At 38.6% G+C, this 25,409-nt stretch overlaps 1 protein-coding gene across 1 annotated transcript in view; it reads left to right on the top strand.

Moving 5' to 3' along the window:
- MSRB3 (methionine sulfoxide reductase B3) overlaps positions 1 to 25,409 on the top strand; it is a 164,274-nt gene that overhangs the window by 134,758 nt on the left and 4,107 nt on the right. The window contains 1 exon segment of the mRNA XM_079938328.1: positions 17,782 to 17,879. Coding sequence (XP_079794454.1) covers positions 17,782 to 17,879 — 98 coding nt within the window.

Here is a 25,409-nt window from a genome sequence, read left to right as displayed (position 1 = left end):
TTGTAACTGTGTATTTTAAAACCAAAGCAATATTTTTAAATTCCAGATTTCCAGAGTAACAAGAATATATATAGAAGGTTCATTCAAAGCATGCCAGGCATCCTTCTAGGAGCTTTGAATGCACTGGGAACAAAACAGTTATCTCCACCCACAGGGAGCTTACATTTTAGTTGGCGGAATACAGACAAGAAACAAATAAGCCCAAAAAACATTATAAACAGTCAGTTATAGCATATTGGAGCATAATTAAATATATGAAAAGGAAGAGCTAAGTAATGGGGATTGGGTGTTGGCAAAATATTTCCTTAAAGGATTTTTTTTTGAATTTTTGAATTGTATTTTATTATTTTATACAGCAGGTTCTTATTAGTTATCTGTTTTATACATATTAGTGTATATATGTCAATCCCAATCTCCCAATTCATCACACTACCACCACCCCCATCCCTCGCCGCTTTCCCTCCTTGGTGTCCATATGTTTGTTCTCTACATCTGTGTCTCTATTTCTGCCCTGCAAGCCGGTTCCTTAAAGGATTTTTAAAAGAATGAATAGTTATCAGAGTATGCCTTGATTTGATGTAGTTTGCTTCATGTCTTTCTGATGTAGTTTATTTTAAAATTTTAATATATTAGGGAATGTACAGTGTTTGATAAGTTGCTTCAATTTTGCCATGTGTCTGCTACAAAGGGAAAAACATCTTTTGTCATGTAAACAACTCTAAGTAATCATTTTGTTCTAGATTATTTGTGCTTAATAGCTTTCTTGAGCAATCCGTTTCAAAATACTTTTTCAAGATGGGTTGTCAGAAATTTAAATTGTAGTAGGTGAACTAAGTTTTGACATGTCATAAAAAGGTGATGCAGTAAAGGATCATAGATTTATGAAAACAAGGAAATATTTTATTTCATATTGTGGTTACTAAAAGTTTATAATAGAATAAAGATCTACAGCCTATTCAGAAGTTTAGAGAGAGTTTAGTTAGAGAAAAATATCAGGAGAAAATTTAGAAAAAAAAAAAGAATTTCAAGACTTAACTCCCTCTTAGAAATAATCTTCCATTTTTATCAGGCACATATATATTTGAGAGGAAATATTCTGAAATTTTTGATAGGTGCCCAACTAAAGACTGTGAGTGATAGTTTGACAGTCCCAAAAGATGCTATGTAGTGAATAGACCCAATTCAGGACTGCAGTTGAATGGAACATGATGTCACTTTTAGTCTGGATTGCATGTCACTGAGAATAAAATCTGTATTTCTTTGAATTTCCCCATTCTGTATCCCTCCTGGAATTCTTAAGGTCAGTTAAGCACAGTAAATAATCTTCACTCAGCAAGCAACCCAAATCACTATCTTCCTGTTTGACGCAGCCAGTAAATTCTAAGCAGACTCTAAACTCTTTGTGAGGCTTCCTAATGGATGCCTCACTGGACTGAAGAGCTTTTGGAAGCAAAATAAAATAATTATCTAAAGTTGAATGTTTTTGGATCAAGGTTACCAGGTCAACACTAAGTTTAAAACCAGTTTGAGAGACATTCTTTAATGGCACTTAGAAATTATGGCTAAAGGTCAGGCTGCTACATGTGATATTGTTCAGATCCTTTGATGCTAAAGGTCTACAACTGACTTATGTGTAAGATATATTTTTAAAAATATTAACTGTGATTTAAAGTAGCAAGAGACTGTTCAGGCCAGGGAAAATAAAGTCCCTCTCCCCGGTTTTTTGGTTGAAGCAGTTTGAGTTCAGTAATTTTATTGAACCTGAAAAAAATTAACAGCTGCCTCCACAAAGGGAAACAGGGAAGCTTTCCTCTGTCAATTCCTGCTTAGGAGTTTATGAGATATTTTGAGACTGTAAGAAAACTGTGGATGAAATCCACACCAATTAGAGATCTTGTGTGTTTGGAACCATTTAAAAATGCTGTGCAGGGCTCAAAGGAATTAGTAAAGCCTGCTGCAGTGCAGCTACATTATTAATCTCCAAAGAGAATAGATACCAGATGTTCACACTGCCCAAAGGACACCTCAGTGTTCTTGACAGTTTTTAGTCATGTTGTCCTTTCACAAATGCAAATGCCTGAAATCCTTATGGGTGACAAGGCTATGTGGCTTCTACTTATGAAATTATTAACAATCAGTTTGAATAACTGTGTTATTTTTGATAGGCAGGAAAATAATCATATTATATTAAATTTGATATTTGTAAAAAATTGCCTAAAGCAAAATAGTAGAAATTCTTCATCTACTTTTTTTTTTTTTTTGATCAGCCTAGTGATAGGCAGGTCCAAACTAAGTGATCATCTTTTAATTCAGTCCAATTTTGTTGTTAAATAATGAATTATGTTATGATATTTTCTTTTATTAATTCATTCAACAAATATTTCCATGAGCTAGGTGTTGAGGATATAATAGTAAAGAAAGCAATCATGGTCACATGGAACTTAGTAAAAGAAGCAGACATTAATCAAAAACTACCCACATAAATAAATAATCACAAACCATGATACATGCTTTGAAGAAAAAGTACTGGGTGCTGTGAACATGTTTGACAGTAGAACCTGACCTAGAATTAAAGCTCTGGATTCATTTATTCATCCATGTTTAGTGAGCACCTACTTTGTGCCAAAAAGCAGGCCAGATGGCCATGGTCATTCAAAACTTAAACTCATCACTTTCCGTTTGGTAGACCAAAAGATATTAGGAACAAAACAACAACAAACAACTTAAAAGTAAACTAAAGATAAAAAAGATTCTAGGGATGGAATCTTATTTTAGTCTTCTGGTCTTTCTTCAAATATAGCTTCTATACGGTAAGCTAAGGAGCATTTGAGTAATGCTTAAGATTTTTTAGCATGTCTAAGTATTTTTCATATCACTCATTTTATTGCAAAAACTCCATTAGAAAAGTAATAGTATAACATTTTAAACACTTTAGAAAACAGAAAGGTGGGATCGGTAGGAGGGATCCCCCGCAGAACCCAAATATTTTAACATAAACATCATTATGCTGTCCACCAGCCATCAACCTGGCTTACCTTCCTTCCCTGCCAGGCTTTGTAAAGAGCAACTCTTTGTTCACTCTCTCCACTTCACATATGCGCTTCAACCCAACAGAGTTCCGCTTCTGTCATCATCACATTGAAAAGGCTCTTCCTAAAGTTCCTCAGACCTCCTAATGGTTGAATTCAGCAATCTCTTCTCAGATTTTACTTGACTTGTTCTTTCCGTAGATTATGTCACTGCTGTCTGCCTGCCAAACTTAAAGAGTTTTCTCTCTATTATCTGACCCTGTCCTGGTTCCCTTGTCCTCTTCCTATTTCTTGGAACGCCCTCTTCTATTTTCCTTTGCCGACTCATTCTTCCGCTCACCTTTTAAATGCCCATCTGATTCTCCACTGCCTTCTACCGATGCTCGTCCATAACCTTACTGCCTTCTGTGTCCTGCTGACTTTCACATCTGTATCTCTAGCCAGGGTGTCACTTCTGAGCCCACATAGCTCTCTGCCTCCTAGATAGTTCCACACTAGACTGATTTTGTTATTTTCTCTGAAAACACGTATGACGAGCATGATCCAGCTGGTCATACAAGCTGGACACCTAGTCATAGTCTCACCCTGCCCTTCCCCTTTGCTCCCCCACAGGTACCACAGTCACCACAACCTGAATTATGCTCTCTTAATCTCTCTACAGTCTTTCCCCTGCTCCCAATCCCACTGCAATCGTCTTCATTTACAGCTTTGAAACTTCTGTTCCTGTACATAGGCTTCATCTGATAGACCTGCTTTCATCCGCCCTCTTATCCCTCACCCTCCAGCCTGCTTCCAGAGCCATCTTCCTAAAACACAAATCTGATCATGTTACTAGTCTGCTTAAAAGCCTTTAGGTGATTCCCCCATCATCATGCCATTCAAAATATCCCTGGCAACAGTGCCACTGCCATTTAGAGCTACTGGGTTACTTGACAACAAGATAGAAAAGCAAGGTGACTAGTAACCAAAATAAAATCAATGCTTGACTAGTACATTGTGCTTAAATTTTATTAGCATTTATTATCTTTTTTTTTTTTTTTTGGCGGTACGCGGGCCTCTCACTGTTGGGCCCGCTCCCGTTGCGGAGCACAGGCTCCGGACGCGCAGGCTCAGCGGTCATGGCTCACGGGCCCAGCCGCTCCGCGGCACGTGGGATCTTCCCGGACCAGGGCACGAACCCGTGTCCCCTGCATCGGCAGGCAGACTCTCAACCACTGCGCCACCAGGGAAGCCCAGCATTTATTATCTTCATGGATTTTTAGGGTCCATAGATTTATGCTAATTTTTATATAGATTCTAAACTCCTTGCCTTAACTATCATTTTTATTTGAGGTACTGCTTTTTAAAGCTGAATGAAGCACAGGGAGAATGTTTGACAAAACCAATGGTTTTATTTTTGTCATAAATAGGGAAATGTTTGATTTTAGGCAGCCTGAGATTCTAATAATTGGACCGTTGGAGAAGGAGATATAATCCCAGCACTCTTTAGCTCTGCAGTAAACAACATATATATAGCCATAATAATATAAAGGCTGTTTACTAGTTTTCAACTCTGAGAATCAATCTCTAGAAAAGCATAGAAGACTTAATTAAGATTAGGCATTGGAATGGTGGGAAAGAGTAGGTGGAGGGAGGATCAGGGCACTAAGGGGAGTCAAACGATATTAAGTTATAGGATAGTATGCATTCGTTCAATCATTAGACAGTTCTTTACAACATCTCTTATGTCAAAGGCACTATTTTATTTTATTTTATTTATTTTATTTTTTTACATCTTTATTGAAGTATAATTGCTTTACAATGGTGTGTTAGTTTCTGCTTTATAACAAAGTGAATCAGTTATACATATACATATGTTCCCATATCTCTTCCCTCTTCCGTCTCCCTCCCACCCTCCCTATCCCAGCCCTCTAAGGTGGTCACAAAGCACCGAGCTGATCTCCCTGTGCTATGTGGCCGCTTCCCACTAGCTATCTATTTTACATTTGGTAGTGTGTATATGTCCATGCCACTCTCTCGCTTTGTCACAGCTTACCCTTCCCCCTCCCCATATCCTCAAGTCCATTCTCTAGTAGGTCTGTGTCTTTATTCCTGTCTTACCCCTAGGTTCTTTATGACTTTTTTTTCCTTAAATTCCATATATATGTGTTAGCATACGGTATTTGTCTTTCTCCTTCTGACTTACTTCACTCTGTATGACAGACTTCATACAGGTCCATCCACCTCTTTACAAATAGCTCAATTTCGTTTCTTTTTATGGCTGAGTAATATTCCATTGTATATATGTGCCACATCTTCTTCATCCATTCATCTGATGATGGCCACTTAGGTTGTCTCCATCTCCTGGCTATTGTAAATAGAGCTGCAATGAACATTTTGGTACATGACTCTTTTTGAATTATGGTTTTCTCAGGGTATATGCCCAGTAGTGGGATTACTGAGTCATATGGTAGTTCTATTTGTAGTTTATTGTATATTCTTACCTCCTTTATCAAAAATAAGGTAGCCATTTGTGCGTGGGTTTATCTCTGGGCTTTCTATCCTGTTCCATTGACCTATATTTCTGTTTCTGTGCCAGTACCATACTGTCTTGATTACTGTAGCTTTGTAGTATAGTCTGAAGTCAGGGAGCCTGATTCCTCCAGCTCCATTTTTCGTTCTCAAGATTGCTTTGGCTATTCGGGGTCTTTTGTGTTTCCATACAAATTGTGAAATTTTTTGTTCTAGTTCTGTGAAAAATGCCAGTGGTAGTTTGATAGGGATTGCATTGAATCTGTAGATTGCTTTGGGTAGTAGAGTCATTTTCACAATGTTGATTCTTCCAATCCAAGAACATGGTATATCTCTCCTTCTATTTGTATCATCTTTAATTTCTTTCATCAGTGTCTTATAGTTTTCTGCATACAGGTCTTTTGTCTCCTTAGGTAGGTTTATACTTAGATATTTTATTCTTTTTGTTGCAATGGTAAATGGGAGTGTTTTCTTGATTTCACTTTCAGATTTTTCATCATTAGTGTATAGGAATGCCAGAGATTTCTGTGCATTAATTTTGTATCCTGCTACTTTACCAAATTCATTGATTAGCTCTAGTAGTTTTCTGGTAGCATCTTTAGGATTCTCTATGTATAGTATCATGTCATCTGCAAACAGTGACAGCTTTACTTCTTCTTTTATGATTTGGATTCCTTTTATTTCCTTTTCTTCTCTTATTGCTGTGGCTAAAACTTCCAAAACTATGTTGAATAGTAGTGGTGAGAGTTGGCAACCTTGTCTTGTTCCTGATCTTGGTGGAAATGCTTTCAGTTTTTCACCATTGAGGACGATGTTGGCTGTGGGTCTGTCATATATGGCCTTTATTATGTTGAGGAAAGGTCCCTCTATGTCTACTTTCTGCAGGGTTTTTATCATAAATGGGTGTTGAATTTGTCAAAAGCTTTTTCTGCATCTATTGAGATGATCATATGGTTTTTCTCCTTCAGTTTGTTAATATGGTGTATCACGTTGATTGATTTGCGTATATTGAAGAATCCTTGCATTCCTGGAATAAACCCCACTTGATCATGGTGTATGATCCTTTTAATGTGCTGTTGGATTCTGTTTGCTAGTATTTTGTTGAGGATTTTTGCATCTATATTCATCAGTGATATTGGCCTGTACTTTTCTTTCTTTGTGACATCCTTGTCTGGTTTTGGTATCAAGGTAATGGTGGCCATGTAGAATGAGTTTGGGAGTGTTCCTCCCTCTGCTATATTTTGGAAGAGTTTGAGAAGGATAGGTGTTAGCTTTTCTCTAAGTGTTTGATAGAATTCGCCTGTGAAGCCATCTGGTCCTGGGCTTTTTTTTGTTGGAAGATTTTTAATCACAGTTTCAATTTCAGTGCTTGTGATTGGTCTGTTCATATTTTCTATTTGTTCCTGATTCAGTCTTGGCAGGTTGTGCATTTCTAAGAATTTGTCCATTTCTTCCAGGTTGTCCATTTTATTGGCATAGAGCTGCTTGTAGTAATCTCTCATGATCTTTTGTATTTCTGCAGTGTCAGTTGTTACTTCTCCTTTTTCATTTCTAATTCTATTGATTTGAGTCTTCTCCCTTTTTTTCTTGATGAGTCTGGCTAATGGTTTATCAATTTTGTTCATCTTCTCAAAGAACCAGCTTTTAGTTTTATTGATCTTTGCTGTTGTTTCCTTCATTTCTTTTTCATTTATTTCTGATCTGATTTTTATGATTTCTTTTCTTCTGCTAACTTTGGGGTTTTTTTGTTCTTCTTTCCCTAATTGCTTGAGGTGCAAGGTTAGGTTGTTTATTCGAGATTTTCCTGTTTCTTAAGGTGGGCTTGTATTGCTATAAACTTCCCTCTTATAACTGCTTTTGCTGCATCCCATAGGTTTTGGGCCGTCGTGTCTCCATTGTCATTTGTTTCTAGGAATTTTGTTATTTCCTCTTTGATTTCTTCAGTGATCACTTCGTTATTCAGTAGTGTATTGTTTAGCCTCCATGTGTTTGTATTTTTTACAGATCTTTTCCTGTAATTGATATCTAGGCTCATAGCATTGTGGTCGGAAAAGATACTTGATGCAATTTCAATTTCCTTAAATTTACCAAGGTTTGATTTGTGACCCAAGATATGATCTATCCTGGAGAATGTTCCATGAGCACTTGAGAAAAATGTGTATTCTGTTGTTTTTGGATGGAATGTCCTATAAATATCAATTAAGTCCATCTTGTTTAATGTATCATTTAAAGCTTGTGTTTCCTTATTTATTTTCATTTTGGATGATCTGTCCATTGGTGAAAGTGGGGTGTTAAAGTCCCCTACTATGAATGTGTTACTGTCGATTTCCCCTTTTATGGCTGTTAGTACTTGCCTTATGTATTGAGGTGCTCCTATGTTGGGTACATAAATACTTACAATTGTTATATCTTCTTCTTGGATCGATCCCTTGATCATTATGTAGTGTCCTTCTTTGTCTCTTCTAATAGTCTTTATTTCAAAGTCTATTTTGTCTGATATGAGAATTGCTACTCCAGCTTTCTTTTCATTTGCATTTGTATGGAATATCTTTTTCCATCCCCTTACTTTCAGTCTGTATGTGTCTCTAGGTCTGAAGTGGGTCTCTTGTAGAAAGCATATATAAGGGTCTTGTTTTTGTATCCATTCAGGCAATCTGTGTCTTTTGGTGGGAGCATTTAGTCCATTTACATTTAAGGTAATTATCGATATGTATGTTCCTATTCCCATTTTCTTAATTGTTTGGGGTTTGTTATTGTAGGTCTTTTCCTTCTCTTGTGTTTCTTGCCTAAAGAAGTTCCTTTAGCATTTACTGTAAAGCTGGTTTGGTGGTGCTGAACTCTCTCAGCTTTTGCTTGTCTGTAAAGGTTTTAATTTATCCATCAAATCTGAATGAGATCCTTGCTGGGTAGAGTAATCTTGGTTGCAGGTTTTTCTCCTTCATCACTTTAAATATGTCCTGCCAGTCCCTTCTGGCTTGCAGAGTTTCTGCTGAAAGATCAGCTCTTAACCTTATGGGGATTCCCTTGTGTGTTATTTGTTGTTTTTCCCTTGCTGCTTTTAATATGTTTTCTTTGTATTTAATTTTTGACAGTTTGATTAATATGTGTCTTGGCGTGTTTCTCCTTGAATTTGTCCTGTATGGGACTCTCTGTGCTTCCTGGACTTGATTAACTATTTCCTTTCCCATATTAGGGAAGTTTTCAACTATAATCTCTTCAAATATTTTCTCAGTCCCTTTCTTTTTCTCTTCTTCTTCTGGAACCCCTATAATTCGAATGTTGGTGCGTTTAATGTTGTCCCAGAGGTCTCTGAGACTGTCCTCAGTTCTTTTCATTCTTTTTTCTTTATTCTGCTCTGCAGTAGTTATTTCCACTATTTTATCTTCCAGGTCACTTATCCGTTCTTCTGCCTCAGTTATGCTGCTATTGATCCCATCTAGAGTACTTTTATTTTCATTTATTGTGTTGTTCATCATTGTTTGTTTCATCTTTAGTTCTTCTAGGTCCTTGTTAACTGTTTCTTGCATTTTGTCCATTCTATTTCCAAGATTTTGGATCATCTTTACTATCATTTTTCTGAATTCTTTTTCAGGTAGACTGCCTATTTCCTCTTCATTTGTTAGGTCTGGTGGGTTTTTATCTTGCTCCTTCATCTGCTGTGTCTTTCTCTGTCTTCTCATTTTGCTTATCTTACTGTGTTTGGGGTCTTCTTTTCACAGGCTGCAGGTTCGTAGTTCCCGTTGTTTTTGGTGTCTGTCCCCAGTGCCTAAGGTTGGTTCAGTGGGTTGTGTAGGCTTCCTGGTTGAGGGAACTAGTTCCTGTGTTCCGGTGGATGAGGCTGGATCTTGTCTTTCTGGTGGGCAGGTCCACGTCTGGTGGTGTGTTTTGGGGTGTCTGTGGACTTATTATGATTTTGGGCAGCCTCTCTGCTAATGGGTGGGGTTGTGTTCCTTTCTGGCTAGTTGTTTGGCATAGGGTGTTCAGCACTGTAGCTTGCTGGTCGTTGAGTGAAGCTGGGTGCTGGTGGTGAGATGGAGATCTCTGGGAGATTTTTGCCGTTTGATATTATGTGGAGCTGGGAGGTCCAGTGTCCTGAAGTTGGCTCTCCCACCTCAGAGGCACAGCACTGACTCCTGGCTGCAGCACCAAGAGCCTTTCATCCACACGGCTCAGAATAAAAGGGAGAAAAAGTAAAAAGAAAGAAAGAAAGAAAGGAAGGAAGGAAGGAAGGAAGGAAGGAAGGAAGGAAGGAAGGAAGGAAGGGAGAGAGAGAGAGGGAGAGAGAAAGAAAGAATGGAGGGAGGGAGGGAGGGAGGGAAGGAGGAAGGAAGGAAGGAGGGAAGGAAGGAAGGAAAGAAAGAAAGAGAAGATAAAATAAAATAAAGTAAGATAAAATAAAATAAAGTTATTAAAATAAAAAATAATTATTAAGAAAAAAAATTTTTTTAAAGAAAGAAAACAAAACAAAGAAAATGGACGGATAGAACCCTAGGACAAATGGTGGAAGCAAAGCTATACAGACAAAATCTCACACAGAAGCATACACATGCACACTCACAAAAAAGAGGAAAAGGGGAAAAAATAATAAATCTTGCTCTCAAAGTCCACCTCCTCAATTTGGGATGATTCGTTGTCTATTCAGGTATTCCACAGATGCAGGGTACATCAAGTTGATTGTGGAGCTTTAATCCGCTGCTTCTGAGGCTGCTGGGAGAGATTTCCCTTTCTCTTCTTTGTTCTCACAGCTCCCAGGGCCCAGCTTTGGATTTGGCCCCACCTCTGTGTGTAGGTCGCCGGAGGGCGTCAGTACAGATATTTTTCACTCCACATATCTGAGATTCACTTGGTACATTAATTCATTAATGGCTCCTCCTGCTGGTGTTGGGGGGTCTCCTGCAGAGATGGGGGGTGGCTGTGGCTCACGGTGGGGACAAGGACACTGGCAGCAGAAGTTCTGGGAAGTGCTCCTTGGAGTGAGCCCTCCAAGAGTCTATCGTTAGCCCCCCGAAGGCACTATTTTAAATGATTGGCAATACAGTGATGAACAAAACAAACTCCCTGCTCTTACTGAATTTACATTCTAGTTCAAGAGGCAGATGTTACCAAGCAAGGTTTTAAAAGAATATTACTATTCAAAAATTGGAAAGGGGAAGGGCAGGGAGACAGTGTAAGTATAAATCTTCATCATTCACAAGAAAGAATCATTTTATAGTTTATAAACAGCACTATCCAATGGTGGAAATGTTTTATATCTGGGGAAAATAATGGTGGAAATATTCTACATCTGTTATCTGTGTTGTCCAATATCGTCCCTATTAACTACATGTAACTGTTGAGAACTTGGACTGTGGTGAGTGTGACTAAGACACTGAAATTTAAATTTTATTTAATTTTAATTAATTTAAATTTAAATTGTGACATGTGGCTGGTAGCTACTGTATTGGACAGCACAGATTTAAATGAAGGAATCAAGAGATAGCAGCATATGCATATTTTTTAGAAATAAATGGAAAACTATTAAAAATCGTTGTCTACAAGGTGGGGAAAATTGAAAGGGAACATTTCACTGAGTCATCTTGCACTGTTTGATTTTCTACTACATGCATGTATTTGGTTATTACTTAAACTTTTGGGTCTTTGAGGGGGAATAGAGAATCATCCTTTTAAAAATGAGATAAAAGTTACACTTGAAGTGTCAACTGAAGTGAATAACTGGGCAAGAATCAGAGCTCTAAGCTTCAAACAATTCTTGTTAGCAGGGGGTCTTCACAGAGAGTTTTATTATTTGGCGTGAGATAGCTAATAAAGTAAATATCGGTCGGTGAGGTTAACATATTCTGGCTTCAGAGAAACTAAAAGCTACAAATTTTGATGTATGGTCCTAGAATTATAGAGCTGTGAGAATTGCTATCCACACAAAATTATAGATGTGTAAGTCTCCAGCTTGTCTCACCAAAACCATGCTCAAACATATATCATCATTATTAAACCATCACTCAAGCCCAGGTGGCATTTGTTGTGCTCAAACTTATTTTGCATTTGAAGACAACAAAATATTTGTAATTACATTTCAATTAAATGAATTCTTGGTCATGCGTAGTTTCTGCTATGTTTTACTGATGGGTCATGTAGCCAATTTACTGGGGGTATTTTTATCTGGGAGTTGAGGGAGGGTGTAGGGGAAGGGGAAGCTGTATAGCAGTCCTTGTTAAATTAAGAGTAAGGGAATGAGGGCCACTTCTTCTAGACGTGGTACAGATGGAATTGGCTTCAACTTGTTTATAATCTGTTGTTAGTTTTAACAACTTGTTTTGAAGATTTTTGAGAGGAAGGAGGAAAAGCCTGGTATAGGGAGCTGAGAAAGTTTTTCTCAAGAGGCAGTTGGAGTGGAACATTTTAAATTTATGAACGCAACGCTACTTTTGGAGAGCTGTGTCACTATAAAATTCTGGGTTCAAGTAGACTCAGAGCAGCTTTATTAAGCTACATTATGAGTGAGAAGGAATAATTCCTTCTACTGCAATCTAAAAAAATCCATTCTAGTGTAGGTGGTAGCAAGCACCAAGGATCTACTATTAATCTCTTACTCTTATGTTCAGATTTGCTTCACGTTATACCAGCATATACCACATATACCAAGTTATGTCTGCTTATTAATTTGGCCTGATGGTTGGATAAAATTGAAGCAGAACTGTCGTATTCCAGCTTGTCGGCATTAGGTGTAGTACCTATAGTTATTTGCTATTTAAAGATGAGAATTCTTAGAGAGGAGAACGTGTTTATTGAATATAAGTTATTTTTTGAAAGATACTTTAAATTTATTCCATATCATTTTTAAAGGGTAAGTCCAAAGGGCAAAAATTAGAGGGAGACAGATTTCTAACAATTTGAACTCTTCAAAAATGGAATAGCCTTCTTGTGAATTAGTGAGTTTGCTTCTGTTTGGACATATTCAAGCAGATCACAGATGATTTTGTGCCAGAGATGTTGAAGGGGGACTTTACCTCAGGCCAGATGATTTCTACCTTCCCTTCCAACTCCTAGGATTCTTAAGGTTCTCTAATTTTAGGTTCATGAGCTCAGTAAGACTTCTAATCATTATAACACTTCCAGACGATACTGGAAGCCTATTTCTCCATTGTCAAGCATTCAAATACATTTGGTGGTTTAATACAATGTATACAAAAACTGGTCTGAGTAAATAAAATCTCACACAATTATATTTTTTTCAAATTTAAGAGTTGTTAAAAGTTTAGTTCAGATCATATTTCTGCATATATATATGCGATGACTAATCCCAGCCTAAGAGCTAAAAATACAAAACTCTTATCGAAATCAGGTGTGCAATAAACAAATAAACTCATTCATTGCTTACGTGAAAGTCAAGGAAATGTGGCAAAGAAAACTATATATAACAAGCCAATATTACAGTCTATCTACACAATAACTCATCTACTCCTTCCATCTTTATAAGGTGAAAAAATGAGTTTAAAATTTAAAGCAGAGACAAGATGTATTAACCCGTAAAAATGGTTCTTCAATTGTGTGCCTTTAAATTAATAGAAAAAAGAGAAACTTAGTATTAAAATAGATAAATTAGGGCTTCCCTGGTGGCGCAGTGGTTGAGAGTCTGCCTGCCGATGCAGGGGATGCGGGTTCGTGCCCCGGTCCAGGAAGATCCCACATGCCGCGGAGCGGCTGGGCCCGTGAGCCATGGCTGCTGAGCCTGCACGCCCAGAGCCTGTGCTCCGCAGCGGGAGAGGCCACAACAGTGAGAGGCCCGTGTAATGCAAATAAATAAATAAATAAATAAATTATATATCACTATGTTTATGTAATAGTTGTAGCCAAGGTCCCTAAATAGAATATTGTCCAGTGGTGCTAAGGGGATCGTAATAGTATCAAGAAGTATTAGATTCAGATTTCAAGTTCTGGTTGAAAAAAAGATAATATTTTATTTGTTTTTAAACTAAGCTAAGCTCTTAAACTAAGCTCTTAAAATCAGAAATATTCTTTAACAGCCACCCTCCAGAGTTGAGGGGAGTTTTTGGAAAAAGGAGACAAAAAAGCATTGAGAAAGATAACATTTTCTAGAGAACTCTGCTAGTATTAGAATTAAATGTTTTAATTAGATAGTAATTTACTTGCTTTCTTGTACATTGTGTCATCTTCTCTAGTTTGTGTTGTTATAGTTCTGCATGTGAAAAAACAAAAACATAGAATATAAGATATTCTTGATAATAATAGACTAAAATCTAAAAGGTACAGTTTATGTTCTTGGAAATAAAATGATAACCAGCCCATATCCAGCCTTTTCAAATAGAAGCAAAGGGATGTACTGGGGGTAGGGTGAGTCAACGCTGTTTATACAGGTTTTCACATGACTTTTCTTTTAAAAAGTGTATGGAATACCTCCAAAACAAATACTGTTTTGTTAGATGAGAAGACCAAAAGGGAAATCCTAGAGAAAGGAGGATGGATGATCTTTCTTTAATGTCAAAACTGACAAAAACACATCCCCTCCCCCGCACTTTGCTCAAGATAATTTTCTCAACAAGACCCAGATTGCTTCAAGTCTTTGCCTATCACCCTTTGAAGCACTTTCCTTATTATTAGGAGTGGGGGCAGGGTTTCCTTTGAGGATTTTTACAGCAGTGAAGAGTTCCTCCTTTAAATACTTTCACATGATGAGGGAATTCCGCTCTCAAAGTGCTGTCATCACTGTGGCTTCTCTGTCATAAGACAATTTATTCTTGGGTAAAGGTCCTTCTTAGTTTGTCAATAGGACTTACCTTTCCGTTGGATTCTCTTTCTATAGAGCTTCTCTTTTTCTGAGAGATGTAGCAAAAGAACTCAACATTCTCCTTTGTTAACCTTATTGATGAAGTTGACTGTGATTCTCTTTTGAAATGTGTTCCATACAGGAGGTTATAGACTTCAACATGGCTCTCCTTGTCAGTCTCCCACCAGTTAAGACGTGGGTGACATATCCAATATTCCATCTTGAAAACTGTATTCCTTCTACAGTGCAAAGGGACACTATGAATTTTGGGATGTTTGGTGTCTCTTCCAGTGCTTTTTTTTTTTTTTTTCTTTTTTTTGCGATACGCGGGCCTCTCACTGTTGTGGCCTCTCCCGTTGCGGAGCACAGGCTCCAGACATGCAGGCTCAGCGGCCATGGCTTACGGGCCCAGCCGCTCCGCAACATGTGGGATCTTCCCGGACCGGGGCACGAACCCGTGTCCCCTGCATCGGCAGGTGGACTCTCAACCACTGCGCCACCAAGGAAGCCCTCTTCTAGTGTTTAAATAGCACCATGGTAAACAACAAGTAAACTATTCAAGTGTCAAAACAGTTTTCTCAGAAACATTGAAATCTTTTGAGAACCTTTACTCCATGTCACCCCACATCACCCTGCTCAACTCTTGAATGTGGTCTTCTGGAAAATTTTATAAATATTTAATTCATGGATGCAAAATGTATAGCTGTATGGTTTCATAGCTCATTTGAAAGCAGTTCCTTTCCCTCCCCAAAATCTTTAGTAGGCAGTGATTCACAATTATTAGGAAAGAATTAGAATTAAGAAACCCCAAATAGAATGGACAGTTTTCTCAATATTATTGCCTAAGGGTGTGCTTCTAAGTCTTCCTGGCTGTTTTAGATAAATGAATAAAAAACTTATCTATATCCCAAGCTACATTACATGACTTATATCATTACTCTTGGACTTTCCTTTGAACAGTTTGGTCTTTAGAAAGTGAGAGAATAGGTATTGTCGGGTACATTCATTATCGGTTTCCACCTAGAAGCTCTTAAGTGCAACAGTGTATCTATCAACTAATCCAGACTGGCCGTAAACATATTTCTTAAAACCTTCAGCTTCCTTCCTACCAGAGTGTTCAAATGATTGACCTCTCAGCCTTTCACTGAGGAAAAAAGTGGAACATAAGAAGAGAGCCCTAGACTAAGTCAGAATACTCAGATTCTATTTTTGGCTCTGCCACTTCCTGCCTGAGTAACACTGGCAAGTAACTTGTCCTTCTGCTCCCCCATCCCTCTCCCCCAAAAACCCGGTAAAGTGAGTGACCTAGATGATCGTCAATGTGTTTTTACTACCTCAAATAAATAATAAGGTTATTTCACCTACATAGAGAGGCTTAATTATAGTAAATGAGCCAAAACGGAAAGTCCAGTGAGAAAGTAGCATTGATATTCCTTAATCTGGTCTTGTAAAGAAGGAGTATGATTATATTCTTTCCTTCTTCTATGGGACTCTGTGGTGTACTGTAATTATTCATCCCACTTTCTTATTTAAGGTTAGTGGAAAATCCGTTTAATAAACATTTCAGCTGTGCCTTTGTGCTGTACACCATGGTAGGCTGTGAGTATACTCAGGTCAGCGCTTTCAAAATGTTCACCAGCCAAGCAGGGAGAAAGCATGAAAACAAATCACAAATCTACTGTGATGAATAGAACAAGATAAGTATACCTAAGATGCAGAGGTAGCATGGGAAATACATATATATTTCTCCGTACCTATTTTAAATTCTAGAAATAGGAAAATGTGGATGTGGTGGAGGGAGGGAGGTAGCTTTAGGGTAAACTTAAAATAAAAACAAAAACTCCTAACTCTTTACCTGTTTACTACTGAATCAAATATGTCCCATCATAATATTAGTTGCCATAAACTGTAGTCAAATGAGTTAAGACATGGGAGCTTTAAAAAACAAAAACAGAAACAGAATGTTCTCTTTCTTTTCATGGATAAATTATTTTTCAACGTCTTGAAGCATCACCACTAAATTTCTCTTTATCAATGGGTACTTCTGTCATTGAACAAAGAAGAGCACCTCAATGTGTCAAGTAATCATTAAAAACCAAATACTATAAGCCAGACTATATTCAGATTCTCTTTGGAATTTAGAAAATGGGGAGAAACAGGTTTTCTTAAGGATACTGATGTTTCTTAGCATAATTAAGTTTTGTGGAATATTATCTTATATAGACAGAGTTAAGGTTTTCCTAGTGATTTGTAGCAATCTCGAAGTCAAATCAAAGAATTGGAAAGTGTTTAAACTCTGGGTGTTAAATCTAGCACTACCAAAGCTATGTTGTTGCATAAGGGGGGGAAGGGGAGCTTGGGGGAGTTTAGTGTAAAAACTTGGCCTGAGCTAATTTGTTTTGTTTGAAACTGGAAATCATATTGTGGAAATTTGCATTCCGTTTTCTTTCAAAAGGTGTATTAACACAAGGCACTCAGTTTTTAAAGGGCTTCCTCCTTTCTATAGGAAAAATTTGGCTTCTGAAAAAGGAAAAAAATTGCACAAGCAATTCAGCAACATTGCACCTCTTTCATCATTTTGAGGATACAGGCTTCAACTCAGTTACTCCAGACATATTTTCTGGAAACATGTAAAAACATGCCCATAAGTACTGAACATAAAACCTGACTGTATACCCATAAACATGTGTACAGTCTTATGGTCTACTTACCACTGGGTTTCTTAAAGCCATGTGCATATTTAAAAAATCACTAGACTAAATGAAAATTGGAACAAGATGCTATTTGAGAGAAGGCGCTACCCAGAGATGCCTGAGGAACACTGCTCTGTGACTCTCCTATGAAGTAAGCAAGCCTCTTGCCCATCAATAGATAGAACCTATGCTTTCCAGATAACCCCTATCCTGAGAAATTAGATTAAGATGGAAAAAACAGAATTAAAAAAATATATTTTAACTATCCAAACTGAGTACTAAAAAAACATGGTTCCTAAAGAAGCATGGAATAGTTGAAAAATTAACAGCCAGACCAGTTGGATTGTGTTTTGGAAAACATCACACTGTAAAACTCACAGTGCTTCAGGACCGTGCCCAGTGACTCTGAAGATAAGAGAGAGAAGAGGAAATGGTGATAGAGAGCTTTATAAGTTCAAGGATGCGCTAAAAAAACTACTGGAAGGTCTAAGTGAAGTCTAAGTCTAAGTCTCGTGAAACATAAAATCCCAATACAACTGTAATCTGAATGTGAGGAAAAGGTTATTCTTAAAAAAAATAGTTGCATTCTTGCAAAATATATTAACATTGAGTCTTCGACCTTTTTTTTTCAGGTTGAAAAAGTTAAGCATGATTCATATACTAAAGATTTCCATTCTATGCTTAGTATTTCTTTTAAAATTGCCTTCTAACCCAAGGATGTGTCTCTCTCTCCTCTGTTTTGGTTCTTGTGCTTGCTCTGTCCCAGGTTGGCCTTCATTCCACGATGTGATCAGTTCTGATGCAGTCACATTCACAGATGACTTTTCCTATGGGATGCACAGGGTGGAAACCAGCTGCTCTCAGGTGAGTTAATCCCACCTGAAAATCCAAAATGATGCTCACTCTGCATTGCAAGCACTTTCAAGACTCCTGGTTGTACTAAATATAGCAACTAAGGCCAAGTGACCCATCACAAAAGGGACAAACACAATGAAGTCTCTATCAAGTCCTAATGACATCTCAGTCTTGAGGAGTTTAGCAAGTCAACTTAAATGTCAGTCATTGGCTTCAACACTATTAAACAAAATCATTGGTAGGAAAAATCATCTTCAATTGACTTAATACAGTGGGGAATGGGTCATTCTTAGGGCATGTGAAGATTTCATCACATGGCCTCACATAATCTGTTCACATAATCCCCCTCTCCCTGCAGTTCTGTGCACTCACTGTTCAGTTATAATACCTCTAATGGTAATGATCCCAACATGGTCAACAAAGACCCCAGAAACAGCTCTCCTTGGGTGGATGTGAGGAGGGAGGTTGGAGAGCGGCAGAAGGAAGAGGAAGTTCAGTGGTGGGCTGTATGGGAGCAGAGAGGGAATGTGTGATAAGGTAATTCCTTCTCTACTTCTCCTAGGAATAGACCTATCCTCATTTACAAGGATGTTCTAGTTAGTTCCTTCCACCCTGCTCTGACTGAATTAGTGCTGGATCTAAGGGGGAAAATGAACGTGTGTTGAGCAGAAGGCAAAAATATAGTTAATCTGTCATCCCAATCAAGAAATTTGAACTTTTGGGGGTTTTGTGCTTAAGCCCAGAGACATAGCCAGAACCTTCTAGTTCTAGAGCAGCTGCACATTAGATAGTCTCTTCTAGTTCTCTAGAACTAGGGCAACTGCACATTTTATTCTAGAGTAGGTAGTCCTGCCCTAACTTGCTTTAAATAAGTGAAATATAAAGTCTGAGTATTGTGGCACTGGAACTCATTGATACTACAGAGTGTTTTGTTGGGGGCTGTCTCTTGTACAGTACATATCAGAGGTAGAGGGGGCACAATCAGGCAGCTGTGATAGCAAAGGGATTGCCACGTGGGCCTCCCTCAGCATTCTTCCGCCTGACCGTTAACCCCCTTCATCAGGCACATGAGTTTTAGGGAGTAGGTAGCATATTTACTACCAAGTAGGGAAGGAGATTCGTTTGAACCTAACCACCTGATGAATTCCTGTTTTATTTTTTTAAAATAAGGTTGGCAAGTTAACTGTCTTCTGAGTATGAGGACCGCTCCCTCCCTTGAAAAGCAGGCTTTATATTTTATCCAAGTCACATTTTCAGTTCACTCTTGCTTCTCAGATCTGAGTCTGAGCAAGATGGTGGTACTTTTTGATCCTGGGTCTCACCCCCAGAGATTCTAATTTAATTGGTTTGGGTGAGGCCTGAACGTCAACATTCTTAAAAACTCCCCTGGTAAATGTTCACAATAACCTTATGACTAGATAATGTTATTCTCTCTCATTTTACACTTGAGAAAACGGAGGCACAAGGAGTGCAATTACACTTGTGTAGATATTCATAGATTGATCTGAGACTTGAATTTGGGCAGTTAGCTCCAGAGCTCTTTACGGTGCTCAGTTGGATAAATAAGTAGATAGAGGGGAGGTAGGTAGGTAGATAGAGAGATAGATAGATAGATAGATAGATAGATAGATAGATAGTTAGATAGATAGATACATGTACCACAAAGAGTCATATGGAAATAAGAAAAAAAAAAAAACCCAAATCCTCTGATCCCTCAGCAGTTAAATTCAATTCAGTTTTGGATTCAACTGAATTTTTATTATAACTGCCACAGAAGCAAATTGTGAATATCTACCCAGGAATCTAAAATACTTGACAAAAAAGTGAGGTTGGATGGTACACAGTAATTTGTAACTTAGGTACATAGTACTTAGTAAACCTCTCTTAAGGCTAATGGTTGTTTTTTTCTTTCTTTGTTTAACCTGCCTTAAGGACTGTTATATGACTGCTACTTTCCTCTTCACTCAGAACCCACTTTCAAACATTGAGTTCTATGAAAATCAGATAAAAAAGGGACAGAAAAGGTGGGGCATAAGATAATACCTTTCATTCAGGCCCTACTCTGATGTCTTTGTGACTAATTGTTATAATTCACAGTTAGAATATACTTCCTCCTTTCTCTGTGCCAGCCACTGAGGTAACACCAGTAGGAGTCAAGACAAGACCATTAGGAAGATGTCCTACAGTGACCAGAGGAATGAAACCCACAGACTGTGCCCAAATTAGGCAACACTCATAGCAGATACCAAGCTAACCCAAGCATAGCTCTCAGCCCTTTGGTTAAAGGCCTAGGTGACTGTTAACTGTTCTTTGGTCCTTTCCTAACAGTTGCGTGAAGAACTAACACTGACTGACCTACTCCATTTCAGCTTCTTTTTCCACCACTTTTATTTCTCACATTAGAAAGTGACCCTTTCTTAAATAAAACTCTTAAATTTAAAGAGAAGAGGGAGGGATATTTGTTCCACTTCTTTCTTAAATTTAAAGAGAAGAGAGAGGGAAATTTGTTCCATGAACGCATGTGTAAACAGGCATGCTTTGAGAAGTAAGTACCATGTGGAAAATAATTGGGTTCCAGCCCCAAAGAATATGTTTGCTGGACTCTTTCCTGTGTGGACAGAGTGGACATGTCTGCCCCACAGTGCACTAAGAGCTAACTAAGCTAAAGTGTTCTGGGTGTCTTTCCTTTCAGTTTCTTTGTCTTCTAATTTGTGTTTGACACAGACATTTATTTTCCTCTTGTATTACATTTTTCTTTAGTTTTCTCTTGTCCATTTTCTCATTCATCCTTTTTATCTTGACTCGAGGGAAAAAAACTGATTTAATGGTTTCCATACTAGAGTAACCACTTGTATCTTATTTCCTAGTTTCTCACCCTTAACACTATTTTTCATTATCAGTTTATCTTCTTTTACCTTCTATTCTTTCAGTTTAGGAAGTCTCTTCTCCTACATGCAACTTCTCCCATCTTTTTTTTTTTTTTTTCTTTTAAACTTTTGGATGGTGACATGGTATGGCAAAATTGTCTGGTTTGCTTCTCCTCTTTCTAAAATTCTTGTTGTATTTTGAATTCACATGGTTTGTCCTTTTTCTGGACTGCATTGCATGAAAGGGGTTTGTGTTATAAAGAATCCATTAGATGTTTTCAGTATCTTAGAGACATTCTCAGTTGGACATGGTATGTGGAATGCTTCTTTCTTATGGTAAAGATGGAGCATCTAAACACGTAGACCCTTTTACTGCCAACTTACACAAATAAACTGAGCTTCTGTGGATGGAACCAGTAGACTCAACCTGCTTGCCTGGCAATATGGCGATTTTTTTTTTGGTGTATGGGTCTCTAATTCTTGCCTTAGTACTTAGGATTCCTCTCCTTCTCCTTCTCCCCTCCCCCATCCTCCCTTCTCCTCTTCCCCTGCCCCTTCTTCTTCATTGTGATATGGATCACACCATGCAGTGAATTAGGCCTCATGTTTGGGTAAGAATTATAAACACATTGGGAGCCGTACCTACCACCTCATTATACTACACTGTAGTTTTTCCATGTGTCCAGTGACTTCTTCTTCCTTTTTTTTTTTTTTTTAATTTTTTAAATTTACCTTTGGCTGAGTTGGATCTTCATTGCTGCGCACGGGCTCTCTCTAGTTGCGGGAATGGGGGCTACTCTTCGTTGTGGTGCGCAGGCTTCTCATTGCAGTGGCTCTCCACTTTGGTGGGCGTATGTATCTTCCCCCTGGCTGTAGCAATTTCCTAACAATTTCCAGTTATAAAGAATTTTTCTTAATTTCGTTTAATTCACATTTTTAGTTAGCGATAAAATATATTGCTTCTATTCCACTTTCACTGACTACTATGAGTAATTGCTTGACAGCTTCTTCCTAAGCCTCCAACCCCAGCCTGTTAGGCAACACTGTCAGGAATTTAAATTCAGTGCAAAGAGGTAAGATTTGCATGGTTTATGCTGTAGTTCAGTGAAGTAAGTCTCTCCTGGAAATAATTGGGGGATTCTTCCTTCTTTAGATCAAAATTCTACATCTGCAGCAAATGGGAGACCAATAAATCACTTAACTTTTTGTAATAATCTTTGAGGAAGAACCCTGAGTTTACCCAAGTTGGACTCTATTTATGACTGCAGCTATTACTGCTTGAATCTATGGTAGAGTCCCTTAAGTTTGTTTTAGATCCTTATTAATTTGTTCTAAGTCAGCCAAATCAACAGAAAGGTAAATATCCACCAATACAAAGTATTTTTCAAGAGTTAAGCAGTTTTTGGGCTTCCCTGGTGGCGGAGTGGTTAAGAATCCGCCTGCCAGTTCAGCGGACACTGGTTTGAGCCCTGGTCCAGGAAGATCCTACATGCCGCGGAGCAACTAAGCCCGTGTGCCACAACTACTGAGCCTGCGCTCTAGAGCCCACGAGAGCCCGTGTGCCACAACTACTGAGCCCGTGTGCCACAACTACTGAAGCTTGCATGCCTAGAACCCGTGCTCCACAACAAGAGAAGCCACTGAATAAGAAGCCTGCTCACTGCAACGAAGAGTAGCCCCTGCTCACCACAACTAGAGAAAGCCGCGCGCAGCAACAAAGACCCAATGCAGCCCAAAATAAATAATAAATAAATAAAATTTAAAAAAGAGTTAAGCAGTTTTTGGTAAAACCCCAAACCTTATTAATCTTTTGCAGATGACAACTCATATATTGCTGATGATTAAAGACACCCATGTGTTACAATAGGATTTCAGACTCACAGCCCCTCTTTTTCTTGATCTTTCAGTAAAATCATAATGCTAAACTGGTGACTTCACAATCATTTCCTTGGCAAAAGATTAATATCACAAGCACAGAGGAAAAGAGCCCTACTTACACACAAGTGTCTTTGATAACGATGGGAGAAAACAGGATACTACTGGCAAAGTAAATTGCTTTCCTTCTTAAAACTCTTTTCTCCTTCCCATCCTGCCCCATGTGCCCAAGTGTAAAAGCCCTGCTTTGAAACTGCTTCATCTTGTAGATCAAACACTTAAGAGAAAATGATAATAATAAAACCCCAAACATCCTAGGAGTAGCTGGGAGAAAACCTTCCAGGACAGTTGGAAATATATCAGTGCAGAAATATGTAACTGTGTTGAATGCACTATTTGTGTTTCTCATGCACACAATTAAGAATTGCAGTCAGATTTTAAGGAATTATGTTAAATTTGATGCTCAATCACTTTTCTTTTTTTTGAGGGGAGTCCTTTCCCTTGGTTCTCTACAGGTTCTTTAGTTGCCAGTTTTTCTGAGTGAGAGGCTTAGGTGATAAAGGATTCCCGTGGGAATTTAAATTATTTCTTTTGAACAATGCTTATCTCATGCTTCCTCAGAATAAGAGCTGGAAGATTCAGTCATAGTTTGTATTTTACCTGTAAAAGAAAGAAATACATAACCATTTTAAAACAACTTTCAAAATGCACACCAAAGATCATACCCGGAAATAAATCATTAACAGCAGGTTTCAGAGATTTCTTCATTGGGCAGCCAGTTTGTTTCAGTTACAACCAGGTGTGCTGAGGGATCCCAGCACACTGCCAGCTGGCTGGGGCCGGGACGCGGAGCTCCCAGGTGGCTAAAGAAACAGGGCATCTGTGACAACTTTCGTTCATCACCGTAGCCTTCCACCAGGGTTAGAAGCTGGAAAGAATGGGCTCCATGGGTGTTCCCCTCAGGGAGGAGCCTTCAGGGCTTGTGCACTTTTAAAAGAAACCAGGTACTGTTCTTTTTTGGGAGGCTAGGTGCTCCTGGGAGGAAGCAGAAATGGTACTGTGTGGTTAGGCTTCCTTCAGACAAACGGCCTTACAACTTTGTAGGCAACCGGATGGGCATGTATGTGGTGGCACAGATCTAAATGAACACCTTGCTCCTCCCTCAGTTATGTGAGCCTGGAGTGAATCTTCCAGAACACCTTGTGCAAGCATGATGAAGCTATCACTATTGTTTTTAGGGGACCATTACCATTTCTGAGGGTTTCCCTACCCCATCACCAACGCAGATACTTATTTACCAATGATCTTTGTTGCCTTTTCCCCACTATAATTCTTCTTCCTCATCCCGCTCCCTTTTTCTGTTGCCTGGGTCTAGAATCTGTGTTTTTCTTATTGAAATGACTTGTTTCATTGATTCAAATGAAACTGCAGGCTGATAACCAACTCAGTCCAACAGATTAAATTACTCTAATTTGGATTTTTTTTTTAATGATTTGGGAAATGAATGATTTGGAAAATACATACTACAAAATGGCTTCAAGTATACCATTGCTATGCTTTATCTTTGTAGTAAGGTAAAGAGAACTGTTTTCTAAATATGCTCAAGATGATTAATAAAGGCAATATCATTTATTTTTGCCCAGATAGCTGTATTCTCTCATTAAAAAAAAAAAGAAAAACCAAAAAAACTATCTGAGGCTTTTATGTGAAAACGCCACCTCTCAGATGCCAGGTGATTGAAGAGCCGGAGCTGCACATGAGATCAATAATTGTGCACACGTGCTGGTCACCGAGAGCACCAGTTCCTGTCGGCCTGCACGCTGACTCTTTTGGCAGGCAGAAGTAGGTGCTCTCCTGTGTCCACTGGGTAAGCATGTGTATTTTTACTGGTGCATCTTAGCTGCTGATGCCTGAAAATTTGGTCTCCATTGTTTATAGAAAGGGAAAGCAATCTGAGCTGTCAGCCTTGATATTACCTAAACCTGCATAAAATGTGGTAAAATAATGCAAGGTTTGTTTTTTAGGCCTGTTTCATATTTTCCAGGCAACAGATCAAATCAGTTCAGGGTTCATTTTTAGTTCTTTAATAAGCTGACACAGTATGTTGGCAGTAAAATAAGAATGCACTTTTCCCGTGGAAGTGCCCTCTAGTTGAAGCTGCTATTTGTGCTATTCGTTAATAACTAGAGGACCCTCGAAAATTGAATTTAGTACTTTCTATGGGGAAACTGAGATTCTGGTTCTTTCCACTGTAATGAGCACCATCCCTCACTTCTCTCTCATCGTCTCCTATTTTCCTTCCTTGCAATGTATGAGTGTTTTATACACCAAACGAGCTCGATGAGAAGAATTAATGAACCATCTGTATGTCTCTTCTCTCACGTTCTTGCCTAAGTCTTGACTCCTCCATCTGCTTGAGATGCTCTCCCCTGGATATCCGCTCCTTCACTTCCTCCAGGTTCTTATCCCAAAGCCAGCCCGGAAAAACCACCCCTGGCCACCTTACCTAAAATGTCAGCCCCCAACCTGTGGCACTTTCTGGTTTTCATTTTCGTTTTTGTTTTGCTCCTTAGCATTTACTTCCACCTACTGTGCTTTACGGTCCCTAATTTCCTTTGTATTTTCCGTCTCCCCCACTGGAATGTAAGCTCCATGAGGCTACTGCCTGTACCTCCAGAGTCTGGGACAGTGCCTGGCATGTAGCAGGCGCTCCCTAAATATTTGTGAAATGAATGAACGGGGGTCATTTGCCCCAGGCTTTGGTTTCTCTGTTACATGACGAACGATGTGTTTTTGC

This window comes from Stenella coeruleoalba (genome assembly GCF_951394435.1).
Source record: "Stenella coeruleoalba genome assembly, chromosome: 11".
NCBI classification, from domain to species: domain Eukaryota; kingdom Metazoa; phylum Chordata; class Mammalia; order Artiodactyla; family Delphinidae; genus Stenella; species Stenella coeruleoalba.
This window is presented reverse-complemented; position numbering and strand designations above follow the sequence as displayed.